The sequence below is a fragment of the Belonocnema kinseyi genome, chromosome 10, assembly GCF_010883055.1.
Source record: "Belonocnema kinseyi isolate 2016_QV_RU_SX_M_011 chromosome 10, B_treatae_v1, whole genome shotgun sequence".
Taxonomy (NCBI): Eukaryota; Metazoa; Arthropoda; class Insecta; order Hymenoptera; family Cynipidae; genus Belonocnema; species Belonocnema kinseyi.
Window position 1 is genome coordinate 31,903,416 of NC_046666.1, and position 19,630 is coordinate 31,923,045.

General features: G+C 28.2%; 2 protein-coding genes across 2 annotated transcripts in view; both read left to right on the forward strand.

Moving 5' to 3' along the window:
- Window positions 1-19,630, forward strand: part of LOC117182335 — a 603,484-nt gene that overhangs the window by 76,603 nt on the left and 507,251 nt on the right. The window lies entirely within an intron of this gene.
- The window catches only part of LOC117181064 (granzyme K-like), a 65,114-nt gene continuing 58,243 nt past the window's right edge, over window positions 12,760-19,630 (forward strand). The window contains exons 1-3 of the mRNA XM_033373632.1: window positions 12,760-12,808; window positions 12,923-13,035; window positions 13,173-13,261. Coding sequence (XP_033229523.1) covers window positions 12,760-12,808; window positions 12,923-13,035; window positions 13,173-13,261 — 251 coding nt within the window. The remainder of the gene's footprint in view (window positions 12,809-12,922; window positions 13,036-13,172; window positions 13,262-19,630) is intronic.

Here is a 19,630-nt window from a genome sequence, read left to right on the forward strand (position 1 = left end):
TCATAAATAAATCGAAACGAAATGCGTTTCCACATATGTATGGTACTTTTCGGAAGATATGGTAAACTATAAAAAGCACATAAACTTTCATGTAAATGTCTGTCGTACAACGTGCAGAAAATAGGAATCGATTTTAGTGTCTATTCGTTCAGTTCGGTGGGTAAGTACCTGATCAGACTGATTCTAAATCCACTGTATCCTATAGTAACCAGTATTCCTTTTATAATAAAAAAAATGTTTGCGAGTAACTAAAGGAAAAATGTATTATGACAAGCGTAGTTTTTATTTATCCTCTATTTTTTAGGGCCTTAATAATAAGAACAATTCTATAAGATCCGTATTTTAATTTTCGGGCATTCAATTTAAAATGGAAAAAGTGGGCCATCGATTTCCTTTCTTTTTTTTGTATTATATAATGGGTAGTATTTGGGGTACTAAATAATGTGGTCAATTCGTTTTGTAAAATTTTCAATATTTCCGCAGATATTGTTGATTTAAAGTGATAGTTTTTAAAATCGGACCTTACTTAAAAAAATTGCACCTGTGCTATTATCGATTGAAGAGAAAAATACTTCTATACAAACTTACACTGAAAGTTTTCGAAAATGAAAGAATATTTAGGAAATTTCTTTCAAACATGAATTCTCGTCGCAGTGTATAAAAAGTAATATTTAATAATGTCTTGTTACGTAATTATTTTTTTAAAGATTATAAAATTTAATAGACAAATTAACTTACACTCTCACTTTAAGGTAGTTGTCGTGCCAAAAGTTAGATATCTGAAAAAATAGGTTTTCTTTGACTTTAAGAATCAAAATATTATAACTGACGTCATTTCAAATAAAAAACATTATTTTTGATGAGAAAAGTTAAAATTCACAACAACAAAAAAACATTAATTATAACCATGTTTTTTGTAATTGAATTTTTTCTGACCGTCGCTTCTTACGAATTTTTGAAAAAGGTTTGCATTTTAATAAATGATGGCTTATTTTTCCGAGAAAAAATTCTCTACAACTTTACTGTTTCCAATTTTAAAAATAACTAGATAATCTTAAAATATAATTATTTGCTTAAAAAATGTTTTTTTAAAAGAAAATAATTGTTCTATCGATTTCGGCCGTAGAAAAATGGATTTCAAAATTGGAATCAGTAGAGTTGTAGATAATGTTTTCCCGGAAAAAATAAGCCGTCATTGATTAAAAATCAATAATTTTTCAAAAATTGAGCAGAAACGACGGTCAGAAAAAATTTAACTGCAAAAAACACGGTTTAAATGAATGTTTTTTTTGGTAAAATTAAAAATTATTCATATAAAAGAATGCTTTTTTGTTTAAAATGAAATTGTTTCTAATATTTTGATTCTTAAAATCATAGAAAAATTATTTTTTTCACATATCTAGTTTTTGGCACGACATCTAAGCTCTAAACTCACATCACAGTGAAAATTTCCGACATTAATTTACGCACCGGTAAACATTGATTGTTTAAATAAATTTAAGAAAAAAAAAGGAATCCAGCCATTTTTAGCATTGACTTTGTTTCTTCAATGATTTTGCTACTCTTTCATGCATAAACATAATTCTTTCTAACGATATCTGAAAAAAAACAAAGTTAATGAACTAAGAAATGGCTGAATTGAACATTTTTTCTTTAAATTTGTTTGAACAATTAACAATTTATCTATTTAATAGCAGCTAAAAAGTTATTTTTTTATTAAATTTGATAATATTTAAGAAAAAATAGTATGAAATTAGTCATAATTTATTATTAATATTACGCATATTACGATGAAAATTCTATAGACTAAAGTATCTGAGTCTCGTTAATACATAAATCAAATTTCCATGTTTTCGAAAAATTGTAATAACTCTGGAAATAACTTAAAGTTCTTAGGCTTACCTTAAAGGTAATTCTCTATAGTATTTTTCTAAATTGTTAATATGTTTTTAGAACTCTTTAATCTAATTTTTTTTCATGTGTTCAATCTTGGTAAAAAAAAATTTAAAAAATTTCAGTACTATTTATAAAGATATTATGGTTTTGATCCTAGAGTAGAATCTAGAGTAAATATCTATAAATTTTGTAATAATTCAGCAGTTTCCTGTAGAGGCCACATTTTTTAAAAACTTATATTCTTTAACATGGACTTATTAGACATTACATTTCAACAAAATGCAGATGCTTTTTATGAAAATAGAAATTCAAGCTTTTCAGAAACTATAAAAAACGAGAATTTGAGAATTAAATCTATAGTATTTTGTATAGTTTCCAGAAATCAATCAATTTAAAATATAACTTATTCTGTTTTTGAAAAAAATCACATCAGTCATCTTGAGGCAGTATAGAACAATGCAATTTAGTGAATTCTTCTATTTTTTCATTCTGGCTTTGTCCCGAAATATGTACTTCATTAAATAAATGTATGGTTCATGAACAATTGTTTACTTTTCATGTCTGAAAATTCGTTTAATAGTAAATAATACCAAAAAAATCGCGGGTCAATAATTTGGTCAAGATATTTCAATCCGAGTATAGTTGGTTTTCTATTATTTCCACAGCTGAAATTATTAAATCGAATCCACTGAAATCCAAAATTATTAATGGGCAATAGTCCAACTCGGAGAATTTTCATACCAGGTAAATTAATTTAATAATTGGAAGAGTATATGTTGTATTTTCAGCCAGAAAATCAGCTTTTAAATTTTCATTTTTAACTGTCCATAGGTAACCTTGCAATTTAATAATCTACTTCATTGTGGAGGAGCAATTCTAAATCCAAAATATGTTCTTACTGCCGCACACTGTCTCATTGAGACGTAAAATTTATTTTTCTAACTCGTAGCCGATAATTTAACAATTCTACATTTACAAATTTCTATTGATTTATTTATACTTTCTATTTTTTTAATGAAGTTCTTAAATGTTTTTCTTAAAATAATAAAATCCCAGCATGAAATAGCTTAAGGAAATCTACACCTGAATATATTTTAATTTTATACTAGAATTTATGGTCTTATAGATTGTGAGAATTTCCATACAAAATAAGAATATTAGCTGGTACTGTTAAACTAAGTCGACCTCAATTGATTCATTATGTCGAGAGAATCATTATGCATCATCATTATAATATATGTACTTCACAAAATGACATCGCTTTGATAAAAGTAAGTATAATTTAAGAAATTATTGCTAATCACTTTCCTCGTTTTCAAAGAAAATTCTTATAATATTTTTATGTTTAAGTGAAAAATCCTTTCGTCTTCAGCAAGTTTATCAACTTTATTTCTCTTCCACAATCTCATATAATCTTACCTATTAATCAATTAGTCACAGTTTGCAGTTGGGGTTTGAGTTATTCATCTGTAATGTTTTAAACCTTATAATAATTTTTCTTTATTTCAATTTAATTGAAAATACATTTATTTTTAGGAAGTTCACTATACATTCAAGTCAGTTTTATCTTTTTAAATTAGAAGTCAATATAATTTAATATTCAATATTTCCTTTTTTTCGAATAGACTTATACTAAGAAATATACAATATTTTTTATTTTAGTCTTTCAGTTACTATTTACCTGGCCATTTGCAAAAAACTCATCTTGTAATACTAGATCCAAATGTTTGCAAGCACATATATTCCGACGGTAATTTTGGAAAATACATGGACGACACACAGTTCTGTATGTACTTTCCAAATGCGTTGACGGGAATTTGTAGTGTAATTTCTAACAATTATTTTAATTTAAAAAAACCTTTGCATTTAAAAGGGTACGTAAAAATACGTAATTCCTTATTTTATAATTAAAAAATAATCGAAATCGATTCTGTCTGTAGGGTGACTCTGAAGGGGCCGTAACAATGAATGGAGCACTTGTAGCACTAATGTTTGCATTAGAGTTTCTAAATCTTTGGACTGGATTACTGCTAATATTATTCAATTTTCCTTATTTTATAGTTATTACCGATTTTATATTGTTTTCTTGAATATTTTGTTTATCACAATTATCTCATCACTTGTTACTATCATACATAATTTCATGTTCATGTATTTTTTATAACGTGGATTTAGTTTATTTTTCTACAACATAGTTTTAATTTATTTTTAAATCCATCAAGTTAATTTTGTGATAATTATTAAATAAATTATAAAAGTTATTACTGCTTTAGGAGCCATTAATATTCATTCTTACCTTTTGCCTAGATTGCATCTACGAATCAAAGACTTTAAGGAAATGTGTCTAATTATACTGATTTTCTTTTAATTGTAGGAAAAAACCCATAATATTTAATAAAAATTATAAATTTTATAAATTGATGCGAAATTCAAAAAATGTTAAGAAAAATTGGAATAAATTTAAACGATATTTCGAAGGTTCAGTAGTTTTGAAAATATTGAAATTTAATTTTAAATTTTTAAATATTTCAACATTAAAAAAATTCAAGTTTTAGAAGATTCTGAAAGGAAATTTTAAAAATATTTCTGTAACGGTAATTTTGAAAAATAATGGAACAGATTTCCAATGGTAATTTTGAAAAATATGTGAACGACATACAATTTTGTGTTTGCGATCAATAAAAAATAATCCGCACAATTTTAAAGAAATCTGTCTAATTATGCAGAATTTAAAAACAATTTAGAAAAAGATCGAAAAAAATTTTTAATTAAAAAATGTTTCAAATATATCAAATAAAATGCAAGATTTTGAAGCTTTTGAACAAATATTGCGATGTTTTTAAAGAATTTTGAAAGATTTCAAGAAAACGATTTTTTTTCGTAAGATCCCTGAAAAATTATCAATTAATTTATTTTTTGAAAATTTATTTTTTGAATATTACAAAAATTACAAATTTTCAAAAAAAATGTGGAAGATTTTAAGACAATATTTTTTTTCTTTAAAAGAGTTCTAACATTTTAGAAATAATTTGATTTAGTTTAGGTGTTCGAAAATTCTTTTCTTGATAAAAATTGTACGTTTTCGGTTAAAAATTCAATTTTTGTTCGAAATTTCATTTTGTTTAATGGAGGTTTCAACTATTTTAATGAAGTTTTATATTTTCTGATTGAATTTGACTGTAATTTATTAGAAATTAATTTTTAATATTAATTAATGTATTTACTTGAAAATTCATATTTTTGTTAGAAAATTCAATTACCTGGTTGAAATTTTTTTTTTCAATTTTTGCAAATTCATATTTTCGGATTAATAATTCAACGGCTTGGATAAGAATTTAAATATTTTGATAAAAATTCTTCTTTTGCAATAAATTAAACTCTTTTTGATTGAAACAAAATCTGTTTTACTTGAAATATCGACTATTACATTTTTCGTTGAGAATTTATTTCTGTGACATAAAATTTAACTACTAAATATCATCTTTTTAGGTTAAAAATGCAACTGGTTCACAAATAATATTTTTTGGTTGAAGATTATATTATTTTGAAGATTTCGAAACAAAATTTAAAGGAATTTTAACCAATTTTTTAATGTTTCAAGAAAATAAAACAGTTTTTTTTTAAATGCATGGGAAAATTTAGTATGATTTTTCATTAAAAAAAATTAATTCTGAAAGAAAATTGAAAAAGATTCCGAAAAATTTCAAATTAATTTTGGATTCTTGGGTATTTGGATAATTTGGATATTAGAGCCTTTTTTTCACAAATTGTCTGGCCCATATGATGTTCAGACGTTTTCTATAAAAAAATGATTTCCTAAAGCCTTGAAAAAGAGTATAACAAAATTTTGAAAAAAATGTTTCAATACTGCAAGATTACGACATTTTGGAAAAAATTCGATTAGGCTTAGGAGATATACACAAGTTTTAAAAGGGTACCAATATAATTTAAAACTTGTAAAGATTTAAACAAATTTTAAATAAAATGTAAATTTTTTAAGATTTTGAACTAAAAATTAAGATATAGTTTTTATTTCATTTGGTATTATCGACGGATTATTGATTAATTATTGAAAAGTTATAGTTTTATTGTATTTAAATTCCAATAATAATTAATTATTAATTTATCCCTGATAATAAAAAAATTAAGAATTATATCTAAGAATTATTTACCTATTACTACACGAAAAATATTTAACCAAAGATTACTATTAAAAATGTCATCTGTATTAATAATTGTATTATATTTTCCATATGTCGTGTAAACAAAATTCTAAATAATAATAAACTGAAAATGACTACTATCGTGTTCCAAAATGTCTAAATCGAAATCGGAATTTTCTTGGTTGAATGAAGAAATTTATTTTCAACAATGTATGGAAAATTAATTCTTCTACATTCTTAACCTGATAAACCCCTTTTGAGAGAAATGGTCCTTAGCCGCCTTTGCTTTTTCATGCTTCAAATCTGAAACTCGCTCAAACCTTCTCTTAAATCATCTCGTTTGTCGAGATAATTGTTGTAAAATGGGGGTATCTCTTAGATTTTACGACCCCCGTAGTAAAAATGATATGTTTAATCTGATTATAGTCATGTAAAATAGTCCAGTATCTTTTCGTCATAAATATCTATGAGTAAAATTGATATACGTGTCTCGCCATATGCTGCTTTTCTAAAGATATGATAAAGTATAGAGCTAACGCAAACTGTTATTCAGGACGTTCTTTAGTGGTATTCAGTGCTATTCGTGCTATTTTTACAGTCTCGCAAATTGCAGAAAATACTAGCCAATTTAAGTGACCGATCGTTCAGTGTGTAAATGGCGAAGACAATTTTTCATTTTCTTTGCTATTTTAAATTTAAATTTGTTTATTTTAAATCGATTACCCTTTATAATAAATAAACAGCTATTGTTTTTTTTCATAAAAAGAGGATTGCTATGGGTCAGAGAAAATTTAAAGGCATTTTTTCTTAAGTTTTTAACCTCTCTCTTCAAAATCTTAATAAATTGTTATATACTTGGTAAATTAACATTAATATAAATTATGTTAATTGAGGAATAAGCGAACAAAATATTTCAGAATATATTTTATCTTGAAACCCATTGATCAAAATGAAACTTGAAACGCGTTAATATACTATTTTTAATCGGTAATTAAAAGAAATGCAAACATAAATTTATTTAATAATACTTTGATGTTATTAACAAAGTAAAAATTAATTGATTTAATTTGATTCAGCCAATGCATATTCCACTGCTCATTGCTCTTCTAATAATAATAATTTACAATGTTGTGTTCACATATGAAATAAAAAGACAATTTTATAAATGATTGCTAAAATTTCAACTTAAAAAGTAAAATGTTCAAGTTTTTAAAAATTATGTATTGTAAGAAAAATATTAAAAAGTACTTATGAATTTTTAAAATTGTGTACACGTTTAACAAGTCTGGCCAGTTTACGTAAGGAATCTGTTATCATAAATTAATATTTTTTATTTCATTTTCTTTCAAGGATATACGTTAAAATCGAGAAAAATTCATTTTTTCGCTAACTTAAGTTTGATAATACTTGAATTGTTGATGTTGCAAATATAAATAAACAATTATTATCTCATTTTTGTACAAAATGGATTTATCAAGTTTTTTTCGCTTTCTCCTGGATTAAATTAACGTGGAACCTGAATGAACTAAGATTTAGACAAGAAAATATTTTATAATATGAAAAGTCTTACAAACGTACAATTTTTTAATTGTATTACACTGCAGTCCCGCAAGAAAAGTTCCCGTTATAGATAACAAGGTAATCCAAGGGGTGCGTGAGAGTGACGCTGCTAGGTCAGCGGAGCAACTCTAGAACAACGCAGGAGTGTATGAAAAAAGCGGGCAGTATCCTCGGCGGTTAATCGTGTTATCTGCTTCAGTAATTTTCAGCCACTGGCAAAAATTTCACAGTGCAATCGCTTCAGTTCGCTTTTATTCACTCAGTGTTTAGGTTATGCGTTGCGCAACCAGGTGTAACTGGGCCTAAAATTTTGATCTCGCCAATCTTATTGAAACTTTGCCAAATTGTAGTGCTAGACCTCTTTAAATTCTGTAGAGGGGGTACATCTAATACAATGGGTTGTCAAGATACAGGAGCCCGAATATTCGGTCATTCACCCGACCGTTGACATTCAATTGTACATAACTCTTGATAAACTTATCAAATTTTACCTTTTAATAGGGGGTTTGAAAAGGTATTTTAATGAGAGTTACAATAAAGATAATTATTAAACAATAACAAAATTATTTCACCTTGATTTTTCATTTTAAAAAGCGTTTTTGAGTTTTTCTCCAAAATCGGCATTTTGTTTTTAATTGGGCTAGAAAAAAACCTGAATTTTTTCTTTTGAAAAGTATCCCAAAACGAATATGGGATGGAATGTATTGGTTGATTTGTATGAGGTAGTACAAGCGTGGGTTCCTCGCGCCAACTAGCTGCGGCGTTGATGGGCATGCTGTAGTTGCTCAGTTGTTCTAATACTTGACCAAAATGATTCTTCTATTTACGTTTAACACATTTTTTATTTTATTTTCACTTTTATGTGTCTGGAGAACGACTTAGTTATTTTCAATCCGTTTTTATTGTACGAAAATGATAGTTAATAATAAAATAATAAGCTAATTTGGTGGACAGTTCTGCTGGCAAATTATACTTTCAGATGGCTTTTGGTGAGTTAATTTGCCTCCAATGTTTTGGTGAGTTTTTTTGTGTTATTCCCTTAGCCTATAACAATTTGAAGTGCTTTTCGGTGTGATTCTCGTTGCCTTTTACATTTCGAGGTCCTTTTTTTATATAAGTCGCCTTGCCACTCAAGTTTATTGCTGCTTTTTGATGTGCGTCCCCTTGTCTCTCACAGTGTTACTTGAAAAATTATTCTTTATTAAATTTAACGTTCACTTTGCTCTTCTCTTCACGATCTATGTGCGATCTCTCTCTCTCTTCAGGAAAATGTCATACTGTGGAGATGACGAATAATTCTTTAAAATCAGTCCAAAAACACCAAAAAACTCCCCAGAACATTGGAGGCAAATGTACTATCCAAAAAACATCTGGAAATATAATAGGCCAGCAGAACCGTCCACCAAATTCGTTTATTACACCAAACTCTCGCTTTCAGTCATACCGTTCTCAGCCTTCCTAGAACTGCAAGCTCCCACAGTTTCTTAGGGTAGCAAAGCGAGAGTGGTTGCGACAATATATATGGATACATATTGCAAGTGGAAGCGAGTGAGGTGGCCCTTACTGTTTACGTTTCGATCCCCTCGAAATCAGTCCAAGTTTATATGAAGGCAACCCTCGACACTGGACTAAAAGCGAGGGTTTGGTGTATTTTATTAACTATCGTTTTCCTACAATGGAACCGTATTCTAAATTTAATATTGAAAATAAATAAATTGTTCCCCAGATACATAAAACTCAAAATAAAATAAAAGAAATTTTTACACCCAAACAGAAAAATCATTTTGATCAAGTATTAGAACCACTGAGATTTCACAAGCATGCCCAGTAGCGCTCTAGCTAGTGAGCACAGGGCAACCACGCTTGTATTATCTCATACAAATCAACCAATACATTCCATCCCATATTCGTTTTAAGATGCTTTTCAAGAGAAAAAAACAAGCTTTTTTCTAGCCCAATTAAAAAAAATAAAAATGCCGATTTTGGAGAAAAACTCAAAAACGTTTTTTTAAAATGAACATTGAAGGTGAAATAATTTGTCTATTGTTTATTGATTATTTTGATTGTAAACCTCGTTAAAATAACTTTCGAAAACCCACATAAAAAAGTGAAATTTGAAAAGTTTATCAGGGGTTATATACAATTGAATGTTAGCGGTCGGGGTGAATCATCGTAATAGGTATCTCTTTACAGAATTTGAGGTGGGGACACGTGGCAAATTTTACCCCATATAAGTGAAATCAAGTGCCTCAAAACAGTCTATTTTGCAGAATTTATTTTTTGACCGGCAAATTTACAAATCTTTAGAAGGAAAATATGTGCAAAAGTTTGATTATAATGACAGCCTTAAAAACAATGAGTTGAATTCTTATCTTTTTCAATTATGATACCATACGCTTTACAGTGCGTCATTTGAAATTTTTTAATTTAAACATTTTTTATTTAAATTTTTATTTTTAAGCTGTCATTTTCACTTTAAAAAGATTATAAATGCAGACTTGAAGACTTGAATAATTAAAAATTAAAAGCGTTTGAAGTTGAAAATTTTTGCTAAAAAACATTTATTTTTACCATTTATTACTTATTAAAATATTTAAAAGGTCTGAAAAAACTTCAAAAATAATTTCTGATTGAAAGAAATTTTAAACAACTTCCAGATTTTGCTATATTTGGAAATAAAATTTTAAAGCTTTTCAAGGATGTTTTAACTATTTGAATCTTTGTACTCTATCATTGATAAAAAGTAAAAATGCTAAATTATTGAAAATTCTAATACAAAGTTTTATAATTCAAGAGTTCCAATTGGAGTACTTTAATTTTTAGTTTGTTTTTTATTACTTCAAATAGAAAAATGCTTATCCTTAGAGTTCGATTTTCTTTTTATTTTACTGACCGTGAAAAATGTTTGTGAACCGAGGAGGATGCGGGAAATGATCGGGAATTTTTCTTTCTATTAAAATGGCCACCAGTACTTTTATAAAGGATTTCCAACAGAAATCCAACAGAAATTATTCACACGGCCCTGATTGTTTATGGTCAGGCGAGTCCCTAGATTTTACGAAGAAGATTAAGTGTACCCCTGAAACGGCTTCTATACCGTGACTGCAGTTGATTTTTTATTGGAGAATTCATGTTGTGCTAAAAAATATCATTATTTGGTTAAAAATTGCATTACTCTGTAATCAAATATTAATTTGGTTGTTGAAAATTCTTATTTTAATTTAACTGTTTTGTATAAAATTCGTCTTTCTGGCATAACAATTCATTATTTTGGATGGCATTATTTTATTTATTTATCGAATATTATTTCTTGGTTGAAAATTGAACCCTTGTCTTGAGGATACGATTTTTTTTAAATTCATGTTACTGTTGAAATTTATTTTACTTTTTGCTAAAAATGCAACTTTTTGGTTGAAAATTCACCTGTGTTCATGCAGGATTCAAGTAACTTGTTGAAACTTTGTCTTTATAGATTTACATTTTTTTTGGCTTCAATATAACTATTTTGTATAAAACATGTATTTTTGACTATTTTTTGAAAATTTCTCTATCTGGTTTTAAAATTAATCTCTTTTGGTTAAAAATTCAACGAATATGTTGAGAAATTATATTTTTTGCTTCAATCCAACTGTTCATTATGGAAAGTTGAAATATTTTTTTGAGGAATATGAAATTTTACATTTTTCGTTAAAGATTTATTTCTCTTGGTTGAAAAGTCAGCTAATTGGTTACAAATTTATTTCTAGTCATTTCTAGTAATGCAATTTTTTCCTCATACTCTCCTAGGTTCAAGGTTGTTTTTATACCTTAATGAAAAATGTATAACAGTCAGGGAGAATAAAAAATTTTGAGGGAAAATACAGGAAATTTAACATTTTGAATATTTGAGCAATCCTGACAAAGGGAAAAGAAGAAAAGTTTCCCCCAGATTTTATTTTGAACTTAGCTGAAGAAAAATTCATTTCCAGTAGATAAATTTCAGATGAATAATTAGTTTTATTTTGCTACATATTTAATGCTGCCTATTCTGTAATTTCAAGTAAGAATAAATCGGTCAGTTTAGAGTTCGAGATCGTTCGTAATCGTTTTCTTCTGAATAAAAAGAATAAAAAGTCTATCCTTCATTCTCAACAAAAAATTGCACCATTACAAGCAGAAAAACTTCTGATCCAGTGGACACACAAAGTCACATTTTACCATTTTTAATCATTTTTACTATGACTGTTAAAATTATAGATACGTAATTTTCTTTCCAATTTGGGAAAATGAATTGAGAATAAAAGCAAATTAGTGAGAATGATTAACGCAATTTATTTCTATTTTTTCCTCTCTCTAGTCCTGTAATCAAAAACATAAAAAGAAATTATCTTTTATAAAAAAAAGTGAATTAGTTATTGATGTCCGTATCTTAGATATTTGTTTGCACTTGCCATTTATTTGTCATCAGAATTCACTCGAAGGAAAATAAATCTCTAGAATCATTTTACTCATCAAAAATATGAAAATTGATTTATTATTACTGATCTGGTTTAAAAAATTATTCGAAGAATCAGCGAACTTCTATAATTTGTGTGGATTTCCCCTTCCTTGTTTTGAGGCAAATAAGTTGCTAATCCAAAGTTAATTCCTTAAATTTAATTTTAGTATTATTAAGGACAGGATATTGTGTAGATCTTTTTTATAAAACATACTTGATTATATGATTTAGCACCACGCAAAAGGACTCATAAAATCGTCCAATTTTTTACTTGAACGAGCTATTTTATTTCCTCATTAAAATGAAACGATGCGTGACTCTTTGTTACCTAGTATTTTTATCCACGCTGCTCAGTGTCAAGGAAAAACTCATTTAGTATTAAATTAAACTTTTATCAGTCTTCTATTATTTTCAATTGTATTTAATGATATTATTTTAAATTATTTAAATGTTCGATAATCAAATAAAAAACTCTAGATTATTGATTCCAAAATAAGCCAAGACATTTTTTTTAATTAACCAATTAAAAAATTAAATTAAAGCGCAAGTAGATATTAATATTAAAAATATAAATGATTATATTTATTCAATTTTTACGATCAGAGCATAAAATTGTTCTTTTTGTAGAGAATTCTGTGTACCTTTCAGCAAACTGTTCACGCAATGATATTTAGCGCATTCTTCTTTTTCGTCTCCTTGTCTTCTTCAAAAAGTAAGCAATTTTGACATAATGAAATAAAATTTTGACATTCATGAGTTTCTTATTTTATTCTATTACTTTAATTTGTAAAAATCTTCAAATTTTAATAATTATATCTATTAACAGCTGAAAGTGTTATATCGAATTTACTAGTGAGAAAATTCGATACTGTAGAAAAATACAAGATAGCGAAATTTGCTTACCAAGTAAATGCCAATCCTGGAGAATTTCCTTACCAGGTAAACATATTATGAGTAATTCAACTTTAAGTAATAGTGAATAATATTTCAAAGCAGAATGATGAATTTATTTCACATGAAGTTATTGGAAATAATCTCGGGGTTTAAACATTTAAATTTTCATTTTATTTATTTAGGTATCACTTCAATATTACCACCAACACTTTTGCGGAGGAGCAATTATAAAAAAGGAATATATACTCACTGCAGCCCACTGTTTGGACAAGTACATTTATTTTTGACAATGTAGCACATAAATAAATTAAAAATTATTTTTGCAGCTTATTTTTAAAGATTCAATTATTTTCAATAAATTTAAACAAAGAACCCAAGGATTTCTTAATCTGATTGATTTCTTCATTCTTTTAAATTTTTTAAAATTCCCCTGAAATCCATCAATGGATCTTTTTGGTCTTTTTTTAAATTCACTGTGATGCTTTTAAATTCTCTGTGCATTCTAATGGATTTTATCAGATTCTTATTAATTAATTTTCTTCACTCCTATCTATCTGATTTCAATGGATTTTTGTTGATCTTGATTTCATTTGAATTTAATCGAATTCTCTTGAAAACTTCTAGATTCGCTACAATTATACGAAAATCAATCGAATATTTTCTATTTTCTTAAAAGCATTTGAAATTTCTCCGGAATTCTGTACAATTTATCCTGAATTAGTTTAAATTTTATGGAATTCCCTTGATTTTTAAAATGTACTTTAACCTTTTTCAATTCATTTTAACTCTTACAAACTCACTCAATTGTACTCAATTCACTGTATTTTTTATTTCATCCTTCTAAACTTACCTTAAATTCTTATTCCTTTCATCAATTTCTTTCAAATTCCTTGAGATTTTTATCAATGCATTTGAAATTTAATAAATTGAAGGATTTTTTTAAATATTTTAAAATTATTTTCAATTTACTTGAATTTTTTATTTGCCCTTGAATTGTTGTGAATTGCATTGAATTCTTATTTACTTTCAATTTATTTAAATTCACTCGAATTTGATTTTAATTCTTTGTTTTTTTTTAATTACGAAATTTTTTCAAGGCCTTTTGTCGGAGTCTCAGGTTATACTTTGAATTTTTTTAAATCGCTTCAATTTTACTGAAATCGGTGGAATATTTTTGATTTAAAAATTATTTTCAACTTCTTTGAACTCACTCGGAATTACTCTGAATTCTAGTTGATTTATTCTGAATTCTGTAAAAAAAAATTAATTTTCTTCAGTTGCTTATCTCTTACGGAATTCTTTTAAATTCACTTAAACCTTAATAAATGTACTCAATTCTATCTGCTTAATGAGGTAATTTGTTCTTTAAAACTGAGTTTTTTTATTCACGTAGAAGTTTGTTAAACTCATACGGAAATCTTAAGAAATTTGTCAAATTCTTTTGAATTCTCATCAGTTCTTTTTAATTCATTCCATTAACCTTGAAATTAATTAGGCTTAGAATCTAGTCACTTTTGGTACATTTCTCTGCTAAAATAGGTCAATTGGTTTACTTTTTTCAATGAAATTTTTCTGCGGCAGCCCTGCTTGTTTTCTATGTTTGTATTATTTTTTTAGTTACACAAGATTTCCATCCCGTATAAAAGTAGTAGCTGGTAATTTAAAAATAAGTAAGCCAGGATTAAGATATTTTGTAGACAAAATAATTATCCATGAGGAGTTCAGTCGCATTACCGGAGACAATGACATTGCTTTAGTTAAAGTAAGAATTTACCATTTAAATTGTGGTATTTTGGAGACGATTTAGTTAACTTTTTTTTTATTCTAGCTGAAATACCCCATTGTTTTCAATAAATTAACCAACTTTATTCGTCTTCCAAGGGCGGATGAAACCTTAAATACCAATCAGGCAGTCGTGATCTCCGGCTGGGGAAAAAATTTTGTAAATTTTTAATGTCTTAATATTTAAGAAATTATATAATAAATTGTATAGTTTTATTTTATAATATTTGTATTGCAGTTTGATGGTTATATTATTGATCATTTACAACGTTTTAATCTCGTGATAGCAAACCAAACGTTTTGCAAAAAAAAATATGCGAGAAGAACATTTCGTGTTTCTGATTCTCAAATCTGTGCTTCTATTCCTGATGTACAAGCTGGAGCTTGTCAGGTAATTTATTACAAATTACGTTACAGTTATGAGATTTAATATAATCAAATATTTAATTACTTTTTTAAACCCATTTTTCAAAAAAAAATTTAAGGAGCAATTCATGAACGGATTGACCGTGACATAAGAAACGGAATAATGCGCAATTCAGAAGCATATTTAATTACTTTGTGAATAATAAATACCAATAATAAAAGTTTAAAAAAAATTAATTGGCTCACTTATAGTGTTTTTTGTAATATATATTTTTATCACTGCTCAGTTCATAAAAATAGTCTGAAAAAAGTTAGTACTTTTTCGTTTAGAAAATTGGAATTTTTTAAAAATCTTCTCACTGGCTAGTGGCTATGTTACAAAAACGAAATAGATACTAATAAACGCCATTTCAACTTTGAAAAGTTCAAAATGTCATCACTTGATGAAATAAAAATTGACCTATATTCTCCGTAATTTTTAAGATTTCTAAATGGGCTGGGCTAAAAAAACTTATAAAGGATTGTCGAATAATAAAACGCAAAAAGTTAGAAAATTTTACCTATGGCACCCTTAAGTGACTCGTAAACGTTTGGTAGTGGAAAAACAAAATTGATCAACTTTTTCACCAAAGAACTTTCAGGGTTTATTATATAAAACTATACCTTTTTTAATAAAAGTATCAAAAAAAAAGTTTTGAGACATCTAAAATTTTATTTATTTCAGTTTGATTCTGGAAGTGCTTTGACATTGAATGGCGTACTTGTTGGTCTTGCTTCGTGGGGAGACTCAAGGCGCTGCGGAGGAACTGAATGGCCTCTTGTCTGTACCAAAGTGTCCAGCCATTTACATTGGATTAATAATAATTTAACTTAATTATATTTTTAATTCATCTAAAAAGTTTTATATTGTTTTACTTGTACATGTAAAGCATTTTTTATATAATAAATGTATCAAGACAAAGTAAATTTGAAAACAAATAGGAAAAACTGATTGTCTTACAGACTTTTTTGTTTAAATTGTGAAAAACGTTTCGATGTGAATACATCATGCAAGCTAGATAGTTAGAAGTTTTTTGCAGATACTTTTAAAATGAGCAATTCTTACCATTTTTTCAAATCTGTCGTTTATAGAAAAAATGCGGAAATTCACTTTTTTGAGGTAAAAAATCGCCTTGAACAAAAAAAATTAGCGCGCATCAAACTTGAAAGATTTTTTTGTCATTTAAGTAGCATTTCGGCAAATAATGTAGCAGAGAAAAGTTGGAGTTTTTGAGAAAATCTACTTTTAATATTTTCAGGAAAAAATCTGCTATTTTTAAATTTTCCGATAGATTTCGGATTTGAAGTTGCAGTGCCTTCATGATTCGATATCGATTTGGTCTTTGAAAGTGAAAATATTAGGTTAATTTTATTAAGCAAATTATTAGTCGTAACAATATGAATCTTGATGTAATTCCAATAATATTTTCACATATCACGCGAATATTTTTCATCAGTACACATAAGATATAAAACCGCCTATCAAAGGCCTTGAAATGTGCCGCTAGTGATAGAAAATATCGATACGGTCCATTGCATGCTTCACTTTTCATTCGCTTTGGATACTATACTTAGCATTTCATTGCTTTATGTGAGCAAACGTACAATTGTATGCTATCGAAGCGAATCCGGTTTGCACAACACATTATTGAACATAAACACACACTTCAATATACCTTCTGACTATCAATATGACATTATATCTTTCAAGTGTTTCAAGTGTAATTAATAAGTTTTTCACACTACTTTTCATTCCGTCGAAGTAACAATTTATGTTATACATGTCTGACTTTTAAATACCAGGTCTATTCGGAACCCTTGCGGTAAACCATGAGTAAGAGTTAATGCCTGTCAAACGCGACGATATTCCATTCAAAACACTTCTCTTCCAAAGCCACAATATTCTTCGAGTAATTCTCCCACTCTCGGGAATACTCCTTAAAGTCATCTTTCAGAATAGCTAACATTCACAGAAAAAACAGAAGATAAACTTTACATCGATTGCAGATGAAAGATTTGGTGCAACAAAAATTAACTTTACAGAATAAGCTTTAATTAAATATTGCTTAAACTTTCTTTTGTTATTTCATGAAACACATGTGTTTTGAAAATTCGAAGTTGTCTTAATTAAACGTTATCCCTCTAGAAATTTCCTGCAACAAATTTTATCATTACTTTATTCTGTGTTTGCATCGTCGCATTCTCTTTTATTTTCTCTACGTCTTGAAATCGTCTTCCTGTTTAGTTATGTTAGTCGTATTTCGCCAGAAATTACTAAATAAATTACAATGAATGTGCAGCTGTGTTGTTCTGAAGGACCCAGTCGCCACTTTTCCACAAATCATCCTACTGCGTAAAAGATATTATAAGCCTAGATGCGGTACCTAACCAGCGAACCAATAATAAGTTCCAAGAACTAAAAAAATGCCATTAGTTAAAAAGAAATGGAGACATCCCTGTCTCTTTCTAACCAATGTTATTTTTTTAGATTTTGGAACTTATTATAGGTTCGCTAATGAGGTGCCACATCTAGACTTATAATACCTTTGACTGCGTCACGTAATCGCGGGCTTGTCAAAGTGTGGGTCACTTTCCACTGAAGGACGACCACTTTTAAATCACGTAAATTATTTTTCAATTTGAGTGTCACTCACAGGATCATCACCATATACTTTTCGAATCATAACAATAGTTTCCGAACATGAACGACCAAATTTTTCTTGCCGTCATCCTGAAATTCGACGCGTACGTGGCTAGACATCACAGAGCCCCCCCCCCCCCAAATAGTAAATATAGTGAAACTTTTCTATAGTGCCGACTTTGGGGCTGATGGTAGATGGGAACTAACTCATGCTTGAGTGCTCTCCTGAGAGATAACCGCAGACGCTGCGGCCCCCGCACAGCTCATGTTACACCTACCTGTGGCGCGGCGTCAATTCTCGGAAGGGCTATAGTAGGGAGAGCTATTGAAGAGTTTCACTGTACATGTTTACGATAATAGCTAAAATAGGTACAGCGCTAGAGCACAAGTTCGAATAATTTCCGGACAAATCTCGTAGATTTAATTTTCATATATCTATAAGAAGGAGCTGAAATTATATATCATCTCTCTCACGCTCTTAAAAAAGGAGGAAGCAATTTTTCCTCGGGATCTATTCATAAATTACATAGCAGATTTTTTGGGGGAGTGGATTCCGGAATATGTAAATTGCTACTACTAAACAAATGCTTTATAAATTAGTTTTGAACATGTATTATCTTTATCGGGATTAATTATATTAATTATTATATACAGGGTATTTATTTAATCAAAGATTTAAGAAAAATGTATAGTTTTGTTTTATTAAATTTTATTAGAAATTATTATGATCAAAAGCGTTCTTCAAAATGTTTTTTTTAGTTTATATGTTTAACCTGTCGAGGAATCTATAAAAATGCATAATCAAATTTACGGGTTATTTACTATAGTAAATAGTACTATCAAATAACCCGTCGAAAAAGTCTTCCACGTAAGTACATAATTTTCTCTTAAAAATGAACTTCAGGCACATCAATAATATTAAATAGTTGAAAATGTGTACATGATTATGTAAATGAATTAAAAATAATCATTGACTCTCCATCAAAGAAATGGTTTTTAGTTCCTACAGAAATTGTCCTTTAATTTAAAACGAATTTCATTTTTAAGTTATTTTTGGTTAAATGAAAAATATTATGTTGCGGGCTCGGTTTCTTTAATATAAAACACACATGTTTTTAAGTTATTTTAGAATTTTTACAACTGAAAATTAACCAAATAGTTTAATTTTGAATGTTTAAAGCCACGAAATTTGATTGATCTTTTTGAAATGCGCCTATCTTGAAAATTTATATAATTACACAGCCACACAAAAAAATGTGTGCGGATCTGGTAACAAGACACACGTATTCCTATGGATTTTGGGGCGCTGAATTCAAATTCGGTATCAAAAATCACCCATCACGTCATGGTTGAGTCATAACCTCAAAAAATGACGAAAAATCATGCACTGAGGCAAATAAATTTCAAAATAATGCCAGTGATGCAAATTTTCACTTCAAAAACATGTCGACAACTGTGAAGGATCCACCCTTGTCTGATATCAACTTATTTAACATAGCTTTACCCAACACAACCTGATCTCACCTAACCTGAATTAACACAAACTTATTGAACTACACGTAAAGCTCTGGAAGCATATTTTCCCAGTAGCAAATGTGTGCTACATCGAATGGGTCATCTCGAGCCTAACCTAGAAATAAATCTAACCTAGCCTAACCTAACCTAACCTCACGAAACACAATTAAACTGATTGTGTTGTCCCGTTGTGTTTGCGGTACCGTTTGAATCAGCTTGAGCTTAACCTGCAAAGAGGTCAAACCTATCCTAACCTAAAAAAACCTGACCTAACCTAACCGAGCCTAACTTAACTTC